At 48.3% G+C, this 4,611-nt stretch overlaps 1 protein-coding gene across 1 annotated transcript; it reads right to left on the bottom strand.

Annotated features, from left to right (window-relative positions):
* Positions 1-253: 253 nt before the first annotated feature.
* On the bottom strand, positions 254-1,098 carry LOC147453241 (DNAJ protein JJJ1 homolog). The gene has a single exon (XM_086519121.1). It carries the CDS (start codon positions 1,094-1,096, stop codon positions 287-289), a length of 810 nt encoding a protein of 269 aa, XP_086375247.1. The 5' UTR covers positions 1,097-1,098; the 3' UTR covers positions 254-286.
* Between the last annotated feature and the right edge of the window lie 3,513 nt (positions 1,099-4,611).

Raw genomic sequence — 4,611 nt, 5'->3', positions numbered from 1 at the left:
CTTCACTTAGATAGTATATTTCACCTCCTAACAAAAGCATGTAATGGGGAAAGGGCATTAACAAGACATCACATCCAAGAGCAGTAACGGAAAGAAAGACACATTCAAAATATCAATCCAAAGGTCCACGTTAGCTTCTTCTGAATGTTACTGATGAAGGAACCAATTTCAGGTCTTACAGGGGCAACACCGGTCCTATGCTCCCACAGCAAAGAGAAGCAACACGAAGAAAAACGCATCCAAATTTCAAAATATCAATCCAAAGCTAGTGTGCTGCACTCATGACTCATCTGAGAAAGCGTTGATCATTCAATTTGACAAACTGGGTGAAGCCACGGACATCCAGATCGTAGCGTTTGCGGGCCGCGGAGCGAGTCCACTGGTTATCCTGCTCGATGAAACGCCGTGCCGCGGGCTCGAGCTCAGTGGAGGCTTCGACCTCGTCGCGCCAAGCAAAGTCCATGGCGCTGGAGAAGGAGAGCCAGTAGTTGTAGAACTGCTGCACCTGTGGCAGTGGGGTGAAGCGGCAGCCCAGATCAGAGGGCGGCTTCTGGGGAAGATTACCATTGCCATTAATGGCACCTGCTGCAAACTCCACCTCTCGTTCCTGCACTTTGGAAAAGACGTTACCATGAACAAGGAAAAAATCATCGCCGGAAGATTCTTTGGGGTTCTGTAGCAGGTGGCCATAGTAGAGGAAGAAGTCCCTCCCCACCCTCAGCTTCCTTCCCGTTAACGCAATAAAGTAGACCTCGTGGGCGGCATAGCCTCCGCCTATTGAGCGTGCTGAAGGATTAGCGGGGCGGCGGCGCTGCACATGATGAGAGGCAGGGCAGAGGTCGGATATGAGAGAGTTCTGTGGGTGGTTGTCGAGGGTGAGGTCGTGAGAGAAACGCTGGAGCGGGTCAGAGAGGATTTCATAGGCGTGGGTTATTTTCTGAAAGATAATGGTGGCATCCTCAACGTCGTGGTTGTGCTGCTGTTGTTTGTCAGGGTGCCATCTGAAGGCGAGCTTGAGATAGGCAGCGCGGATGTCCTGGCTGCTGGTTGTTGCGTCCACCCCTAGAACGCCATACAAGCTCTGATCAGAACCCATGGTATCAACTCTTGCACTGGATACTAGTTTCCATCTAGCGAGCGGTGATTTTTATACTCCGATAGGCAATAGTCACCTTTTTAATCCCGAATTTACTTGGTGAGCCAAAGGTACTCGTTCTTTAATAATACAGTAGGCTCGTCCACGTAGAGCAACTGATGACGTTGCGGCCAACGCAGAATTTAAAAGCTACGTTCAGCTTCTCAGCGCTGGCTTTTTACCGCAGTCGGCACGTCGCAAACCCGCCATACCGCATCATTAGAATGCAACTCCTTGAAGTCGTTGTGGATGGAGGCGATGGGGTAACCTTGTTGTCCTGCCATTGCTGCTCGCATTACCGTGTGAAGACAGAGGTGCAGGAGCGATTGCCTTGTCGATTTGCAGCTGGCCATGGTGTGAATCCCATAGAGTTCTATTGTGTTGTGCCGTGCTGCTGGGGATGCTGACGGGAAGCAGCCTCCTAAGAACATCGTGAGACAAGGCATCTCATTCAGGAGCATTGGAAGATTCATATTTCGGCACCTGATCGCAACACGATCCCATCCTCAAGGAGGCCAATTATCATAAGACGACATGAATTGGGATATGCACTTGGGTGAAGAAGCTCAAAATATAGGGCTGAAATCTCTTTTGAAAGAACAATGCTACAACAAACAAACAGTGGTTTGCTATGGTAACAGTTCCTTTGCTGCAACAGTTTCTTGTTGGATGGTGTCTCCTCAGTTCCATTAATGTTGTTAGGCTCGGAGGTTTAAGAGTGTAGGTGTCAGCACCCCTGGCAACAAATCTCTCAAATCGATTTCCCAAGTCAAAAGTGGGTCCACTCACACCACTCTCTCAAGCACCTTATTTGAGAGATTTCCCAAGTCAACAGCGGGTCCACTCACACCGCTCTCTCAAGCACCTTATTATATCTGCGCTTGATCCCAAGCAATGGCAATACCCCCAAATGGCTTTAGGGCTAGGGCCCTGGCTTCATCACATCACAAGTACCCCCTCCCATGCCCCTTTCAGGACCACCTCAGCACAATGCCACCTACAATGTCGAGCTTCAGACAGCAAGTCCCTCTCTTTCAGCAAGTCCCAATCCCCTCCCCCCTCCTATCCACCCGTCCAAAGGTTGCAAATAGACGAGCACCAGCCTCTTCCAAGCAAAAAGGCCCAAGGCTTCCACCTCCAAAGCAAGAAAGTGGAATAGGAAGAGGATGATGGAAAGGGGAAGTCGAAGGACTACTAAGTATGTCTTCGTGGTGGAACACCAAGCCCCTCTTTGGCTTGCCCCTACCTAACAGCCCATCCTCTCCCACTCGCCGAGCCTTCCCACTAAGCTCCCTCTCTCACTTGTCATCCCTCTGTAGTTTAGCTGGATAAGGGGTGGCTTGGGCTCAGAGGGGCTTTAAGCTATTTGGGGCTACATGCATCCAATGAGGGCAATTGGGACATGATGGGTGATGATGATGAAGAAGAAGAGAGTTTCAACAACGTCGAAAACTATCCCAAAAGAGATGTCATGGGGTAGAAACTATATTGGGTAAGGTAGCAAAGATCTGATGTGGTCCCTCCAAGAGGTGTGGACACCGATAGGGAGAGGGTGAAAGAAGGCATGGTAGAGTTGTGTTGAGAATGAGGGGGCCAAAGCCAAGGTGGTGCTTCAAGAGCTGACAGAAGTAATGACACTCGCAAGCAATCCATGCAATATAAGAGGAGTTGTCTATAACAGCTAACATTGCCGCGAAAAAACAAAGGAAAAAGGAGAGAGAAAATTTTGCGGGGGCGGCAATAACCGCGGCTATGCACGCGGTTGTGGTTTCTCAGCAATAAGCGCAGTAATAGTCACCGATCGATGTTATAATTCAGTTAATCTTACATATTTATCCTTCCAAGCTCCTTTGCCTCCTGAGCCATAGTGCGTGAGAGTTAGTTTTGCACGAACCTCGCGGTGTTGTCTGTATGATGAGCCCATCGCAACTTGATCGCTCCTCTCTTGAATTGCCCACTCCCATTCCTCGTCTGCCATGTTGCCACCGCGGTAACTCCTATCTAGATATGTGACATGGTTGGCTGTTGCGTGTCATACACTGGACTGCTTGTTTTTTAAAAATGTCTTTATGTAGCCCTTCAACAACTGTTATGAAAAATGTTGATCGGGGGCGTTTGGAAATCTAACTAACAGAGTGTCCTCAATGTACCGTGCATGATCGGGCAGTTGGTCTCTAAACATTATAAAACAATTGAATGTATAAGAATTTGTAGATGCCGTCGAAATGCCCTACCCTGTGCTCTGCCGACATCCACCTCCCTGCCATATTTAACCCTGTAGTAGCACCCATGCGTGTTTGGCACAGGTGCGTCAGTATCCTCATCCTCTGCGTCAGAGGCGGCACGCTTTGAAAGTGGGGACTCCGTTTCCCCGCCACTACCAAAAGATGGGAAACCACAAGATCCGCCACCGCTTCGTCTCTCACGACGCTTGCTGACAGAGAAAGTCTGTCGATGATGTTCTGGAGAAGCAGGAGTGGAATGGAGTGGCGTAGGACCCTGTGATGCCATGGGAGTAGGACCCTGTGATGCAAGGGGAGTGCGATGCAAGGGGAGTAGGATGATAGGAAGGGAGAGTAGAGGGAGGTGCCGTCGGTGCGAGGCTCTATAGGGAAGGAGTCCCTCCCTTACTACCCCATGGTGTAGTATACGTAGAAATGCCGTAGGTCGCAAGCTGCTCCGGAGTGTAGTGACCAAATAAATCCTTCGTCGAACGGAGGTACTGCTCTCGTAAAGAGATAACCCGTTGTAAGTCAGGATCTACGACTGGTGGAGGAACCTGAGAAGGGTAGGTGTAGCATGGCCATGCTTGCAAATAACAAAAAAAACCCTATGATACTCATGGTTTAGGGTTAACTACATACAAACATTCTTTATTTCTTTGCTTGTTCTCATGGACTCAAGACTTGGGTCCACTGGAGGCGATGTTCACCCCGGGTAGGAGCCCACCTGAGATGTGAACCAACCAAAAGAGGAGCCACCTAGCTACTCCTCACCAGTTGGTCTCTCGTTTGACATCTACATTACAAAGAGCAATATAAGATTAAGCTTTCTACCCTACTCACTCATCTATAAATACGTACACAAGTATATTAGCACACAAACACGTAGATACATATACATACTAGTAGACCTAAGTAGAAGCTAGTAGTGCCAAAGGTCAACTGCACCTCTTTAGATGTCATCGCACTCTCAATTGTGGTAAAACCAAAGGTACATTGCAGTAATACATGCATGAGTGGATCAATGACCGCAACGCCATGATTAAAAAAAGACTATACCCAAGAGGAAGCGTCTAACCTTCGGGTGCAATGCTCCCGTACTTAGTGCCTACATACATGCATAAACAAATATATATGTACACACATATATATGTTATGGTTGTAAATGTAGCCATCATTTTGTGTTGGATGCACCTAAATTCAATGTCTAAGTGATCAATTGATCGTAACATTACAATTCTCTCCCAAAGGATA

This window comes from Adiantum capillus-veneris, chromosome 8 (genome assembly GCF_014529385.1).
Source record: "Adiantum capillus-veneris isolate H3 chromosome 8, ASM1452938v2, whole genome shotgun sequence".
Classification (NCBI taxonomy): domain Eukaryota; kingdom Viridiplantae; phylum Streptophyta; class Polypodiopsida; order Polypodiales; family Pteridaceae; genus Adiantum; species Adiantum capillus-veneris.
Note: the sequence above shows the minus strand (reverse complement) of the source record. Positions and strands in the feature narration are given on the sequence as shown.